General features: G+C 40.7%; 1 protein-coding gene across 1 annotated transcript; it reads right to left on the bottom strand.

The window, feature by feature from the left end:
- Nucleotides 1–764: 764 nt before the first annotated feature.
- On the bottom strand, nt 765–15,324 carry ZNF622 (zinc finger protein 622). The gene is made up of 6 exons (XM_053592916.1): nt 14,565–15,324; nt 12,866–13,117; nt 12,478–12,640; nt 8,297–8,409; nt 1,742–1,885; nt 765–1,029 (listed from the first exon to the last, which is right to left on the bottom strand). The coding sequence occupies exons 1-6, from the start codon at nt 15,184–15,186 to the stop codon at nt 902–904; spliced, it is 1,422 nt and encodes a 473-aa protein (XP_053448891.1). The 5' UTR covers nt 15,187–15,324; the 3' UTR covers nt 765–901.
- Nucleotides 15,325–15,718: the final 394 nt, after the last annotated feature.

The raw sequence follows: 15,718 nt of genomic DNA, 5'->3' as shown, positions 1-15,718 counted from the left end.
CTGTGTTGCCTAGAACATCGGTCTTATTGCTGGTAGCATCTCTTTGCTCTGTACAAACTGTAAGCACTAACTTTGCTTACAGAGACCCAGTGAGGGATGGCTCCTTTGACAGCTTTATTTAGCCCCCACAACCACCTTTGAGACAATAAACACCAAGTCGTGTTTCCAAAGTCACACAGGTCAACAGATTTAGACTACATGTTTAGCTTCATTTCCAACATATAAGTACTGTTCCCTAAGGAAATACACTGACACTCTCTTCCAAGATTAACCCTCAGGTAATCTATCCTTCCAAAATGATGTCTTAGCCTTTTACTTCCTTCCCAAGCTAACTACTCCTTTTAAAGCAGTACGGGGTCTGAGTGCACAGCACTGTCACCCCGCATGTGTTCACATCTGGAAATAAAAAGCCTTCACCACAAGCCACTGACATGCTCTTCAACTTTGCCTGTCTTTAATGAAATTGCCCACACATTCAGCACTCCGAACCATGAGACGTTGAAAGAGCAACATTCAATTTTGCTATCATATAAGCCTCAAAGCCTCCATACGTAGGTGCCAGTGCCGTGGCGCGGTAGGCAGTTGTGAAAGCAGACAAGTCACTCCTGAGTTTCCCACATTATTCAACAGCCATAAGTCATTTAAAAGCTGAAGCAATGAAGCAGCTGCCAAGCAGCAGAGTGGGTCACAGGGCCCAGGAGAGTTACTCACTTGGTGAAAACATAACCTTCAAACACTGTTCAAAAATGGTATCTGAAAACCAATATGATTCTGATTTTTTTTATTAGGTCAGAACAAATGAAATAGCAGCAAAGGGGCCCATCACACAATCTGGAGGTCACTCGTCCTCTGACAAGGAGGAAACGTGAGCAAAAGAGTGATCATTCCACAGCGCAGATGCTCAGAATCTCACTTGAGCCCTAAAGTGCATCTGCTTGGTGGCGTTGTTCTTCATTCCCGTCTTCAGCATCCACTTGGATTTCATCCTTTGCACATACTGCATGTCTCGCTCTCGCATCAGAGCTGCTCCTGTGGTTGCAAGGGGGTTAGGAAATGAGGCACAGTCAGTTATTTGTGATCAGAGAATACCTAATCTTGGCAGAGAATCTGAAAGTCAGTTTGTGGTAACTGGTTCTTTTATTTAAAAAGGAGTTGCTAACCTGCGGTCTAAGAAGTGGGCCTAGGGATCTCTGTGCCTGTCAGAACCGCATGCTAGAACTTTTGTACATATACATTTTTCTGGGATGAACATCTTTAGTTTTTATCATCTGGAAGACTGTTAAGTCCAAAAGGTGAAGTTCCACTCATTTAAGGGGAAAGAGAAAGGCAGAACTGAGTCAGGCAATTATTCCTGACAAGAATCAGGTGACATCAGTCTCTGCCAGATTCAGCTGGCCAATGAGTAGTCAGAATGACGGAAACCACATATAAATCCAGTGGTATTTAAAATGGATTTCAGTCACCAGAGCTTTTCAGGCCATCAGAAGGCAGATCCCTCTTATGCTCTCCATAGTTCCCTAATAAGATGGATGTTTTCCCTGAAGATCGAAGGGTAACCTGCATCACACAGCAAAAACATCAGAATAGATTTAAATAATATCACAGTGATGAGGTTTCAGAGCATAAGTTTCAGTGGCCTACTTTACTCTTCTGACCCTAAGCTGTCTGTGGGAAAACTATAAAGACGACGACTGACGGCTGACCTTCACGTGTGTACGCACGCATCACACACATCATGTACCTGTGCTGCCAGTCCATCCCAGGGCCCTGTACTGCTGAAGGACACGGCCCACAGCCTTCCGATTTTTAGCAACTGCCACAGCTCTTGACAAGCCAAATCGCTGTTTGTAGTATCTCATCAAGGAACGATGACCCACTCTGGCACCTGATTTTCAAAAGGGCAATATTTAAACCACTGGATAGTTTTTTTTCAAGGCAAAGCTACGAGGCAAGGGCTTTTCAAATCACATCTTTAAGTATATTTACTAGATGGAAAAGGATATGCAGAGAACCAGCATTCTCCTACTAAAGAAAAATGAAGCAGCAAAATAAAAGTGAAAAAGTAAAAGAAAGCCAGAAAGAAAAAGAAAACCAAAGAAGAGACAGATTTTGGCTCAGTGGGTAGGGCGCTGGCCCCATATGCTGAGGGTAATGGGTTCAAGCCCGGCCCCAGCCAAACTGCAACAAAAAAATAGCCGGGTGTTGTGGTGGGAGCGTGTAGTCCCAGTGACTTGGGAGGCTGAGGCAAGAGAATCGCCTAAACTCAGGAGTTGGAGGTTGCTGTGAGCTGTGATGTCACAGCACTCTACTGAGGGTAACAAAGTGAGACTCTGTCTCTACAAAAAAAAAAAAAAAAGAGGAAAATGTCAAGTCACTGTTGTTAAGTGAAAAACAGCATCATGTACTTACGATATGCCTCTCAAATAGCACCCCTATTAATACAGACAAAAGGGCCCCCTGGGACATAAGGACGTTTTAGGCTTTTTTTCCCCAATATTAAACACAGAATAGTCCTAATGTGTAGGTCCACAAGCCACAGTCATTGTCTAAAATAGAAATCAATCCACCCTTCCTTTGCTTAAATTCTCTATTGCAGTGATTCTCCAAGGGGAGTGGGGGATTTTACCCCGCTGGGGACATATGGCACTAATGAGAGACATTTTTGGTGATTATAACTGCAGGGGTACTACTGGCATCTAGTGGATGGAGGTCAGAGATGCTACTAAACATCTTAAAATGCACAGGATAGCCCTCCATAAAAAGAACAATCTGGCCCAAGCTGAAAAATTCTGCCCTATTGCTTCCTGAATCATGGAAGTCACCTGGTGAACTAGAATATAAAAAGATGACTAAGTTGAATTTTTTTCTATAGCTTTTGCTTATTAAGAAGAATTTGGCAAAACTATGAACTTCTAATTTTAATTCTAACACATTCTGATTCCAACATATTGTATATAACCATTCATGCAAAGGCCCATTATCAACTTGTAACATAGTGGAAAAAAGAGACCCTGTACATTTCAAGTAAAAAAACTATGGGACATAGATACTGTCCACCAAATACATTGGAACTTCCATAGAACAGCTAAGAAAAACCCAAGATAAGACATTTACTAGAGGAACAATCCAAGGTTCCTCTATAAGGGTGAGGCAAATCTGGTATGTGAATAAAGTGGTGGCAAACTACAGCCAGAGGACCAAATCTGGCCAACGGGCCTATTTTTTTTTATTACTTTTACTGGAACATAGCGATGCCCATCTGTATAGGCATCAACCTATATAGGTATAGGTTGATGTACAGGTATCAACCCTGGCTGTTTCTGTGCTATAAGGGCAGAGGTGAGTAGCTGCTGCAGAGAATAGCGGGCTCAAAGTCGAAATGATTGGCTTGCTGGCCCTTTCTAGCTTTCAATGTCCCCCCTCTGTGTCTTGGTTTCACAGCAGAGGAAGTGAAGGGAGCAGGCCCCAGGCATGACTAACTTCAGGCTCCATGAGAGCAGTGGCTCTCAAAATGTGGCCCCCGGGCCCCTGGCATCAGCATCACTTAAGAGCTTATTAAATATAAGCTGTGCTTTCACAAAAATATTCACTAGGATATAAATAATCAAATACCTTCCCAGACATAAACATGTAGATATTTAACAGCAGCATACACACAAGGCATCAAACAGTCATTTCCAGTGAAAATGAATAAAGGAAATATGGCTATGAAACCCTATGTATAGTTTCCAGGGAAGTTTTACATTTACATATATAAAACCATTTCTCTCAGAAACTTTAGTCTAAAAAGATGAACATGATACTATAAATACTATGGAAGGCTCTACTTGCTTTTAAGATCTATACCTTTAATTTATATGAGAAAATGCTGTCAGGTTATTTTCAGTCTTTATACCTGGCAAGACACCTGGAAAATAATTTACTTGGTACATGAATATAGAAAAGCAGTTATTTTCAGTTGCTTATTTTGTTATCATACTCAAGAAATGACAAATTCAATTCAAAGATACGGTCTTTGGATACCAATATGGATAAAAATCATGGTTCCTCAAACCTGACAGTTCTGGCAGCATACAAGTTAACAAAGCTTCTTGCCCACAAGAAGTAAGTGAGATGGAGCTGATGGATAAAGACACAAGCTTAAATGGAGGCTCTAGCAGGAAACCCTAGCATTGATAAAAGTCATTTTCTATGTATAATATTAGGTCTAAATGCTTCAGGTTTACAAGGACCAAACCATGAAATGGTAATACTGGTCATTAATACATAATAAATCAATATATGTATGTATGTGTGTGTATATATATATATATATATAGTCGGCAAAATCTGGAAATACATCTTACTAAAGGTTGGCCTTTTAAAACATCCCTGAAAAGACTTCATTGCTCAATGCCAAGGTTTCTGACAGCTCACAAGGGAGAATGGAAAACAGTGTTTTAGAGCTATTCCTGCCCTATGTCAATGAGTGACCATCTGACATTAACACCAGGTATAATGTGTTCCATTTGAAGGTCATCATCAGGGAAAAATATCTTGTAGAGAAGCATGACTGCCCAATAAGAAACCAGTTATGTCTGAATCATGGTGAAGCATACAGCCTGTCCACAGCTTTCACCACGCAATAACTGCTTATGTAACTGTCCACACTTTCTTAACAAATAGCTTTACAATTTATGACATCAGGTACTGGAAAAGAAAATATCTTGAACTATAATTTTCCAGAGAAGATTAATTATGTATCTCTTGTGGATCCACCAACAGTTTTGTCTGGCTTGACAGCAGCTAACTGAATGGGTCTCTCACTGCAAGTTCCTCCATATGAGCTGAAGAGCAATGAAGGAAAGACAAAGAATTGAGCCAGACCACAATCTTCAGAATAAATGACTACGGTGCCCTCTGGCGGATGCTTTTTGTCATTGGCTTTGAGATAATCAACTTGAAGATTTTACTAAAGTCCAATCTGATTCAGGGTATCAAAACGTCTGCTTTGAAACCAGTTTAAAGCAGATTCCAAGCGTAGTTGATTACATATCACTAAGCTGTACACATCCTTTCCAAATTAGTTACAAGCTAATATTCATCCTAACCCAGTCATAAAAAAAGCACAATCAAAGAGGTTTGTGAATGGCAAATTTGTTCAGATATAAACAAGTGATTAAATATGACAATGGTATATTTTTATATAGTGTTTGTTCAGAGGCCTCTCATTTTCTTGGTCATCATAAACCCCCCACACCCAGTATTGAGCACAGGTACAAACCAACAGACTGTCATGTCTTGTGGTAAACATGACTGATTAACAAAATATGGGTTTTAAAATCTAAGATGGTAAAAGTATGGGTGACATTAGAAGATACAAGACATTTCAGAACACTGATAGATTTTTTATTCCTCTGAATCTGTTTGTTGCCATTTAAACACATTCTACTGTAAGGTCTCAGTCATCTGTGATGATAGTGATAATCCCAGAAGGGAGTAAATAATTTGGATTTGAATATTTTTATGAGTGGGCTCTTAATCTTCTCCAGGTCACAGATGCTTTAAGAAACTATGCCTTTTCCTTCCAAAAATATCCATTCCCACAGAAAAAATATGTGCATGACAATGTTCATGACCTAGTTCAGAGTCCCTGGAGTAAGATCTGGCTGGTTGTTGGTTAGGTCCTTCCTGAGTCTACCTGGAAGTACAGCATTTTGCAGTACCTGTTTCCTCACTGCTTCCAAATCTATGTCAAAGACGTGTCCTGAAGTTACTATCCAATCCTTTCAAATAACCTGACTCAGTAATTATACCTGTGGCGGTGAGCAAGGCAACTCAGGCTTTAAGAGAAAAATGGACCTTTGATCTAATTGCAGGCCACTTTCTTCTCTGACCATATATGATAGTGGCAAAGCAATCTTCTTCATGGACTTAGAAGGGTACTGTAGGCAAAAAAGATTCCAAGCCCCCAAGAACCGCTCTGCTCTCCTTTTCCTTTATTGCACAGGCACAAGGGAAGCAGCCTTGCCTGCCTTTTACAAGTCACCTCCACCTACTCAGCCTTGTATGTCTGAGACCCTGTAATGCAAGGGTCCTCAAACTATGGCCTGCAGGCCACATGAGGCAGTGTGATTGTATTTGTTCCCGTTTTGTTTTTTTACTTCAAAATAAGATATGTGCAGTGTGCATAGGAATTTGTTCATAGTTTTTATTTTAAACGATAGTCCGACCCTCCAATGGTCTGAGAGACAGTGAACTGGTCCCCTGTTTAAAATGTTTGAGGACCCCTGCAAAGGAGATGAAGAGAAAAAGAACCGGTCTTTCTTTTCAAAGTAATGGAGGAAGCCAGGCAACTAAGTCAACAATCGCAAAGGAGTAAGGTCAACGTCCTAATAGATAAGCAAGTGTCCTGGGTGCAGAAGAGACACTAATCACCTTAGCAAAAGGACTGGAGATAAGTTTAGAAAGGGCTTCCCAGAGGGCTGAGCCCAAGCAAACTACGTGCTACTGGAGCAGTAGGAGTAACAGAGAGGCAGCACACACGCAGAGGCCCAGAGGAGGAGAACTCCAGGTGGGTGCGGAAAGGAACAGCACAAGACACCTAAGGCAACGTTCCCACTGAAGAATTCCAGAGGGTAAAGAAAATATCCTGGCATTTAGAATGTCCTGGTGGCATGTGGAAACCAGATTAGAGAGGGCCAGACAGGACGTTGTAATGGTGATACAGACAAATAAATAAAGAGGGAGCAAAAAAAATATTCAAAAGACACTTATGAACTGCCAGATCATCTTAACGTGGGAGGTGAAGGGAGTATTCTGAGAAAATACCTAGTTTTGACTTTGGCTAACATTAGAACACTCAATCACCAGAGGAAAATGTGTTTTCTACATAGATTTTCTATGTAGCAGAAGAGTCTTTCTTTTAAAAGTTTTAAAAGTTTAAAGTACAGATGAAAACTTCTCTCAAATATACTGTATTTCTTAAATAGTATATGTTTAGTATGCACACTTTAGTGATATAATGTACTAAAGTAGATGCAAAGTAAAGCAAACATTAGAGTGATCCTATTACATGACAGACACTGCTTTACGAGGATTATCTTATTCAACTTATTTAAAGTCCGTCATTATTTCAACCAAAAGTTAAGAAGTGGAAGCTAATGAGACAACAGGCTAAACAAGCAGCCCTGGAAAATAAGTCATCAAATATATTTCTGATGTTCTATATTGGTACCTTCACCAGAGAAAGACTAGTTTTCTGTGACTGCATTTAGGTTTTACCATGGTGTTTTACACAGGCCACGGTATCGAGCTGCATTGTAACTTTATTAATCAATGTAGGAAAAACTGCATCTTCAAAACAGGTTTGTCTGCCCTTTCCTTCTACTGTCACACTCTAAAAGCTGCTTTTAGCCTTCACGGGTTAGTGTTCTCAGTTAAGGACAGCTGTCTGTCCTAAGCGGGGATATTCTACATGGAAAGCCCTGTAAGAGGCTTGTTCCAAGCAGACATCTCTGTTGACAGGGTATTCCTAGCTGCACCATTACTACAAATCTCCTGAGAAAGTGTAGGAAAGAGAGGAAAAGGATTAACTGAGTAAGTTACTCAACCTCTCTGAGCTTCACACCTAAAATGAAGATGTTAAATCTAACATACAGGTTTGCTGTAAAGATAAAATATCTGCCTGAATATGCTAACTGCTCAGAAAATACCATGTATTATTAGCATTTTATCATCTCTACTTTTGTATTCTCTTTCAGATCTCAAATAATGTCTTCTGCAGCTTCTCCTAATCCTATCAGCTAATTGTAACAATTCTTTCTTTCCACACAATAAATAACAGTGGGTGTTTTATTTATATTCATAGTTATTCTTCACCTTTTCATACCTAAGAAAAATTTCCACCATGAGTCAGATACACCCAGGCCAGACTACCATCTGGAAGTCTAAGCAACATAAAGAAATAGAAATCAGTTCAAATCACTGATTGATAGGATAAGATTGACAAGAAAAAACTAGATGGGAAAAAAAAAAAAAAAAAAAGACTAGAAAAGGTCTATTTAAAAAAAAGAAGAAAATTGCCTGATCAAAACATTCTGAGTCATAACGGAGCAAAAACACTGATCCAATTTAAACAAAACAGGCAACTGAGAGTTAAATGGTAACTTTCAGATTTTATTATATACATGAGAACACAAACATACACTTTTAGTTTTATGATCTGTTTCCCTCAGTATGGAAGGTAATTGAGGGGGATATGCCTCCCACTAACCCCACTGGCATTAAGCTACTTATTTCTGACAAATATACTTACCAGAAGGCAGAACCAGCTCCATGGTTTCATCATCATATTCCAAGTTCTTTTCCAAGGGCAGCTCCTCAGACTCATTGGCATCCTCCCCTCCCTTGTGATCTGGGTAGCTACTCCTGTTAACAGTGAAATGGCACTAATAAGTTCACTAATACCACAAATTGAACTAAAGAAACATACACTGTATTTGCAAATGTGGCAACCCCAATAACTACCTAAAGGAACCAGCTGAAAGGTTTTGAGAAGAAAATAACTTATTAGCATTTTCTCTAAAGTAAAAGTGAACAAACGACTTATAATAAAATTCTTTCTCCTATTTTTTTGTCCTTAGGAAGGCTGCCAAATGGAGGAAGAAAAGAATGTAGAGATGGACATGCTTTATTCAATTTCACCATTGTAAAAACAAGTTCCAGAACAGTGCTGTCCAACAAACTCTGTGATGACAGATATGGCAACTCTAGTCACCCAGGCTTTCAAACACTGAACTCTTAAATGCTAGTAGTGTGACTACCATAGAAATGAATTGTTATATTTTTAATTTAACTTTAAATTTATTCAGCTAGGCATGAGTACACCTGGTAATTGCCATATTGGACAGTGCTGTCTAGAACAATCTCTATGTTCCTAGAAATGTTGACAAATTCATATTCACACATATACATGGAAAACTGAGAAAATGCACATTAAAATATTAACAGTAAGCTAGACTACCCGAAGACTTGATCACACACTTTGTGGCTCAAAGGAGTAGGGCGCTGGCCCCATATGCTGGAGGTGGTGGGTTCAAGACCAGCCCTGCCCAAAAACTGCAAAAAAAAAAAAAAAGATATCCATACAAATGGCCAATTAATACATGAAAAGGCTCCTGATGACATTAGTCATCATCAAATGCAAATTAACACCACTACACACTCCCCAAGTGGCTAAAGCAAAAATCTCTCTCTCACTACAAGTGGGAGTACAGAGAACCACTTTAGAAAACAATTTGATAGTGTTTCCTAAAACCAAACATATGTACATCCTCTGGTCTAACTCCTACATATACACAAAACAGATGAAGTATACACATTTGCCAAAAGACACATACTAGAATGATGTAGCAGCATTATCTGTAATAGCTCCAAACTGGAAACCACCCAAATGCACATCAACAGTAGACTAGATATTCTGGGGCACTCAATAGAATACTCAGCAACAATGAGAATGAATTATCTACAACTATATACAGTAATATGAATGAGTCTCTCCAATGTAGAGGGGAAAAAAAGAAAGCCAGATCCATACATTCTTTGTGATTTCATTTACATAAAGTATAAAAACAGGCAAAACCAATCTATACAGTTGTAAGTCACAATAATAGTTACTCTCAGAAACAGGAGAGTAGTTCCTGGAAGGACGCACAAGGGAAATATCAGGTATGACTAATGTTCTGTTTCTTCATGTGGGTGCTTATTATGTTTAAAACTTCACTGGACTGAATTATGATATAAAAAGTACAATCATCCCTGGTAACTATGGAGGATTGCTTCCAGAACCTCCTTTGAATTCCCAAATCTGCAGATGCTCAAGGTCCTGATATAAAATGGCATGTATCTGCATATTGCCTACACACATTCTCCCATATACTTTAAATCATCTCTAAATTACTTATAATACCTAATACAATGTAGTGCTATATATAGTAATACTGTATTTTTAGGGAATAATGAAAAGAGACTATATATTTAGTACAGATTATGTGAAGATTTTTTACTTTCCATTTATTAAGCATTATCAACTTTTCATTTTATTTAGAGACAGGGTTTTACTATGTTGCCCAGACTGACCTTGAACCTCTAGGCTCTAGGAATATCAAGTGATATTCCTACCTCAGCCTCCCTAGTAGCTAAGACTACAGGTATTTATCACAGAACCCAGCCAACTTTTGTTTTTTAAGGTAAATAAATCATTTAATATTCATTTTTAGAAAGACTCACACAATTTCTAATTTCTAGGCATCAACAGAATATAACTGTATAAATAGAGAAATGAAGTCTAAAAAAGCATCATTTGGACTAAAGGAAATTTACTTCTTGAACCATTTACATCAATTACATATTTAATTTAAACTAACAATTTCAGCAACACCTAGTAAATGATGACAACAAAAGGCCCTATCATTTTGAAGGCTTAGACTCTAGGGAGAAAGTAATAAATAACATACAATACGTAAAATGGCTGTAAGGGATGAGCAAAAATAAAACAGGATGAGAAGAATTGGGTAGGTGTTGCTATTTTATGAAAGATGGTCAAAAAAGGCCACAAGAAGGTGAAATTTATACCAAGCCATGCAGGAAAGAAGTCAACAGGTGAGTCACGTAAATATTAGAGGGAGGATTATAGGCAAAGTGCAAGGGCAAAGGTTCTGAGAAACACACTTCATGCATTAGAGCAACAGCCAGGTATCCAGAGAGCAAGAAATAGAACACATAGGAACCGTAACTGAGGCCAGATCATGCAGGGCCTTATAAGCCATTACGCTTTGCCTTTTACTTTGAGTAAGACAGGAACTCTTTTGAAGATTGAGTTGTTTTGACTTGACTTCATGTTTTGGAAGTGTCTCCACAGTTCTCAGAATGTAGGAGATGGTAAAGTCAGGTGAAAGGTAATGATAACCTGGACCTAGGTAGTCACAGTGAAGCAGTGAAAAGCAGTCATACTCCAAATGTGAAGGTAGATAAACAGAATTTGGTGATGGTTTTAATGTAAGCATGAAAGAAAACAGAATAAAGGATGACTGTGTGGCTCCCTTTTGGCTTACGTAACTAAAAGGACAAAGATACCACATAGTTAGGGAGGAGCAAGTTCAGATGCACAGCAGGAGTTTAATTTTGGACCTGTTAAGGATGCTTTGTAGACACTTATTTAGACACTCCAAGGAGGCAGTTGGATATCTAAGTCTGGAGCTGAGGTGAAGGCCATACAGGAGCCTGCAGATGTTGACATCTATGAGACTGAATGCTACGACAGTCTAAGCCAGCTGCTGGTTGCAACCACTTAGTTTCATCTATAGTCTGTGCTTTGACTACTCTGATTACAACATTGATCAAAAGGTCCTAAATACTACTGCCTGAAAGGGATAAATACTGCCTCTTGCCTGGAAGAAGATGCTTTCCACTTCCAGCAGACACTTAAATCATCTTCTCTACTACCACCACCTCTAGCCCACTAACAAACCTCAGTGACACCTACTGATGGCAAGTCTCCAACTGAAAATGTGAAATCAGGGTGACAATGCAAAAGACTTAAAAGACTAAGACTTTTCTGAACACCTATATCACTTGGACTATGAGTGCCTGGCATGGTAATTATACGCACCACTTATATCTTGCAAGTTAAAGGAATTTTAACAGTAGGAACTAGTTGTTCATGAACATATAGCATATATTTGTTGAATGATGTATAAATTACTCAAGGTTCTAGTTAGAAGTAAACCACCTATGGGATAATCTCATCACCAAATGCTTGGTTCTGGCCTAGTTTAGCATTTCAATTCTCCAGGAGATAGCTTGTGACTGAAGGACTCTCAGGGAACCCAAAATGTAAAACCTAATTTGTGTATCTTTGTTCATGAGGTAACTGACAAAACTGAAATCCTGACAATTTAACCACACACATGCACCCGAAATAAAAAATAAATAAAAACCCCAAAACAAGTCAGACAAACTTCAGTTTGGGCCTGAGATCTTCTCTTTACTAGATGTGATAAAACTCTGTTAAACTGAGTTTCCGACTTACAGGTAGAAAATAACTACCTTAGATAGAAGAGTTATAAGGGTTATAAAGATTAGACTGCCAGCCTGGGCAACAGTGAGATCCCCATCTCTTAAAAAAAATAAATAATTAGTGGTGCATATACATGCTTGTAGGCCCAGCTACCGGGGGAGTGGGGCAGGAGGATTGTTTGAGCCCAGAAGTTTGATATTGCAGTGAGTTATGACTACGCCTCTGCATTCGAGACCAGGAAATAGAGGAAGACTCTGCCTTAAAATAAATAAATAAATAAATGAATAAATAAAAGTTAAAAAATAAAGTACAAAGAATATATTGTACAGTGCCAGTCATATATCTGTCACTCTGGTACAACTACCATCACTTCAATACAAAGAGGACCTTATTCACTTTATAATACAAATCACACTTACCTAAAATCATAGAAATCTGCAAATTCCAAAGCAGCATCACCCTCTGTGTAGAGCTTGCAGTGGCTTTTGTCATTCATGTGTGCCTGTACAGCCTCTGTGGAGTAAAAGGATTTCCCTTTCTCATTGCACCACAAACAAATCTTCCCAACACCAACTTTTTCTCCTGGAAAAATAATTTGAGGAAAAAAATTATGAAAGAAGCTTTTTGCAACCAGATTAAATCTTACCACTTCTCTCCACAATTCAAAAAACATTCATTAAGTTCCTGGTTTTTGTAACATAAGCAAGAAATCAATTCAAAGATTGGTAAGAAACGCAAAACGAATGTTTCCTTGGGACCAGTCCCCCAATGATATTTCCTCATTAAAAGGAACATTAATGTACTTACCTAAATATTTAATTAGTCCCTTAAAATCTGAAAGATATTCTATATCAGGAATAAAGAAGCTGTGGACTTTTGTCATATGAGCAACGTTCTTCATGAGTGAGCTTGAATGATGGGAACAAAATAAGCAGTCTGTGATAGGGATGGCACCAAGGGATGGCCTTTCTGCAGCCTCTTCCTCCTCTTCCTCCACACCATTCGTTGCTTCAGTATCTTCACATTCCAATTCTTCATCAGAATCGATATCTTCCCAATCTTCAAATCAAAATTTTGACAAAGTTAGGATAACTGTTAATCAAAATTAAAGATACCACAAAGATTCATATGAGATAGCACAGTCCTACACTTGGGGACATGGGGTCCCAATTTCATGTCCCTGGGGACAAATCCTCTTTCAAGATCTCAATTTTAGCTATTCATTTTACCAGACTAGTTTGCATGGCTAAAAAATTCCTAATCTGTCCCAGTACGCAGGAGTCCTTTGTTCCTTTCCTATGCCTCACAGCACCTAGCCTAGCGTGAACACATAATTATCTCAAATCTGGCTGAATATTTTTTATAAACTGATAGAACAATGTCTGAATCTACGATTTCACATGAACAGTTCCTACGGCAGCCACTGTACTGTGTACATGGTGGTGGCTGCTATGAACTACTATGGTTTGACTGGATGTGTCCCTCCAAAATGAGTATGTTAAAACTTAATAACCGGCTCACGCCTGTAGCTCAGTGGTTAGGGTGCCAATGGGTTCCAACCCAGTGTAGGCCTGCTAAAACAACAATGACAACCACAACAAAAAAACAGCCAGGCATTGTGGCTTGTGCCTGTAATCCCAGCTACTTGGGAGACTGAGGCAAGAGACTCACTTAAGCCCAAGAGTTTGAGACTGCAGTGAGCTCTGACGCCGCCACACTCTACCAAGGGTGACATAAAACTCTGTCTCAAAAAGCAAACAAACAAAAAAAACCCTTAATAACCAATGAAGTAGAATTAAGAGGCGGGAACTTTAGGAGGTGATTAGGTCACGACAGCAGAGTGCTCATAAATGGATTAGCGTCCTTAAGAAAGGGCCTGGGGGAAATGGCTAGCCAGCTCTTTTCCCTCTGCTCCTTCTACCATGTTAGGATACCACATGAAAACTCCATGTATGCAACAGCCCATCACCAGACACTGAATCGGCCAGGGCCTTGATTTTGGAATTCCCAGCCTCCAGAACGGTGGAAAAATACACTTCCGTTGTCTATAAATTACGTAGTCTTAGGTATTTGCTATAGCAACACAAAGATATAAACATATACAATACCAGCGTTAACAGGATATAGGATGAGGAAAAGAAGTAATAAATAGCTCATAAATGGCCTACGTGCCACATTTCAGGCTTTCCGGCTGCCCTTTAGACCTCATTCCGTTTTAGTCAACTATTAAGTACAAAGCCACCTACCCATCCAAAACAGAGAGAGCATCAATTCATCCTACAAATATGTATCAAGCACCTATTCTTTTTCCACGTAAGGCCTGCGGCCTTGAATCTACAAAAGTAAACAGACAAATTTCCCTGTGAGGATGCTGGCCAGATACTTAACCAATCTTCACTTACCACTTTCACTTAAAAACTGAACCGACATCCCCTCCTCAAGTGTAAACCTGGAAACTTAAGAGATGCCAACTTCTTCTCTCCCTCCCCCCAAACAGGGCCATTACCGTCTCCATCCAGGTCTTCCTCGTCCTCACTGTCTTCCTCCTGCTGCTTTGCAAACTTCTTCGCCTGCTGTTCAAACCACTGAAGCCGGGGCGGCTTCTCTGTCGGGTCTCGATCGTGAGTCACACGGCCACTAGCAGCCATGGCCACGGAACCCCCGGACTCCTCTATAGGAGCCGGGGGTGGCCTCTTGGGAGACATAGACGGTTGAGCCTTTATGGCCTGCTGGATGGCCGCGTTCATGGCATCCTTGTCCAGACCGTCCCCACCCAGTCCTTTCTCCAAGTTCTTTTCATTCATCATTTCCACTTTCCGATTCACCGCCTGCACAGCCTTCTTCTCCAGCTCAACATGCCGCCGGGACTTAAGATGGTTTTCGTAGGCGTTGAAAGAGGCAAATTTTTTACTGCAAACGGTGCAGTAGGTGGCCGAGCCCTTGCTCTCCTGCTCAGCCACGGCCCGCTGCGCCCGCACTCGCTCCTGGAAGCCTTCGGCGGTGACTGGGGCCATGCTGGCCACTTTTCGCCGCAGGTTGTAGCGATGCCAGTCCGTCTTGTAGTGGGCCCGCTGCATCTCCGCGTCGCAGAACGCCACCCGGCAAGTTATGCACGTGTACGTCGCCATCGCCAGGCGAGAAATCAGAGACGACCACCAAGCTAAGAACCTAATGTCAGCGTCTAGTTTACACAAGACCCGTGGACCTCAACTCTCCCATGCCACGAAGTGCCACACACCGCTCCGACTTCCTGATTCTCACTGAGGGAGCTTCCGGCACAGCCCGGAAGTTTTACACAGCTGAACAGGAAATCCCGCCTCTCAGCCTGTGGCCACGCCCCCGCCGCAACGAGGTCTGCGAAAGCCGGAGAGGCCTGTGATTAAGTAGGTTGTGGATCCGCCCTATCCACCAGATTTGGGTGTGGATAGAAGGGCGTAGTGTCCTCCCAGTTACCTTCCTCCCTTGTTATGCCGTGTGGTGTGACGCGATTAAGGCGACAATTGCGCGAGATGGGGGAGTGGGGCGCCCGGGGCTGCTCGCGGCCCTGGGAGGCCCCGGAGGAATGGTCGGTCCGGTAGCGGAGGCGAGCGGTGGGTTTCTCTGAGGGCCTGGAGTCCGGTGAATGGACGTTGCTAACCGAGGAGGACCAGAGGTCTAGCC

Source organism: Nycticebus coucang, chromosome 1 (assembly GCF_027406575.1).
Source record: "Nycticebus coucang isolate mNycCou1 chromosome 1, mNycCou1.pri, whole genome shotgun sequence".
Taxonomy (NCBI): domain Eukaryota; kingdom Metazoa; phylum Chordata; class Mammalia; order Primates; family Lorisidae; genus Nycticebus; species Nycticebus coucang.
Note: the sequence above shows the minus strand (reverse complement) of the source record. Positions and strands in the feature narration are given on the sequence as shown.

Coding starts and splice junctions, on each gene's coding strand:
- ZNF622 (XM_053592916.1), bottom strand. CDS start 15,186: ATGGCGACGTACACGTGCATAACTTGCCGGGTGGCGTTCTGCGACGCG. Junction 13,118..14,564: donor GGAAGACCTGGATGGAGACG/GTAATGGCCCTG, acceptor TTTGATTTGAAG/ATTGGGAAGATATCGATTCT. Junction 8,410..12,477: donor GCAGATTTCTATGATTTTAG/GTAAGTGTGATT, acceptor CACTGTTAACAG/GAGTAGCTACCCAGATCACA.